The 461-nt window shown below is 77.9% G+C and overlaps 1 protein-coding gene across 1 annotated transcript in view; it reads right to left on the reverse strand.

Moving 5' to 3' along the window:
• Positions 1–461, reverse strand: part of ARID1A (AT-rich interaction domain 1A) — a 69912-nt gene that overhangs the window by 68763 nt on the left and 688 nt on the right. Inside the window, exon 2 of the mRNA XM_007459301.1 lies at positions 49–459. Within this exon, the coding sequence (XP_007459363.1) occupies positions 49–459 (411 nt within the window). The remainder of the gene's footprint in view (positions 1–48; positions 460–461) is intronic.

Raw genomic sequence — 461 nt, forward strand, 5'->3', positions numbered from 1 at the left:
CTCCCAGGACCCCGCTCGCCCCAGCCCCCTCCCCACTCAGCCGTGTACCTGCGGGGTCCGGGCGAGCGGCTGACCCCCGCCGCCGCTGCTCCCGGGGCTCATGGGCGCGTGGTGGCTCCTTTGTTGGGCTCCTCCCGAGGCGGCCGCCGCCGCCGCCGCAGCAGCAGCAGCAGCCCCCCAGCACTGCGAGGCCATGTCCGCCGGGCCCTTGCCGGCACCCCCGTCCTGGGGCCCGCCGCCGTAGTCGCCCCCGGGGTAGCCCTGGTAGCCCCGGGCCGAGCTGGGCGACGTGAGCAGTTGGTTGAGGGTGGGGGTGGCGGTGGGCTGGGGGGTTCCCCCTCCGGCCGCCGTGGGGCCGCCTCCCCCCATGGCCCCGAAGCGCTGCTGAGCGAAGGACGAAGACGACGAGGAGGCGGAGGCGCTGGAGGAGGGAGGCGGCTTGGAGCCGGCGGCCGCCGCCG

The sequence above is a fragment of the Lipotes vexillifer genome, unplaced genomic scaffold (assembly GCF_000442215.2).
Source record: "Lipotes vexillifer unplaced genomic scaffold, Lipotes_vexillifer_v1.1 scaffold496, whole genome shotgun sequence".
Lineage (NCBI taxonomy): Eukaryota > Metazoa > Chordata > Mammalia > Artiodactyla > Lipotidae > Lipotes > Lipotes vexillifer.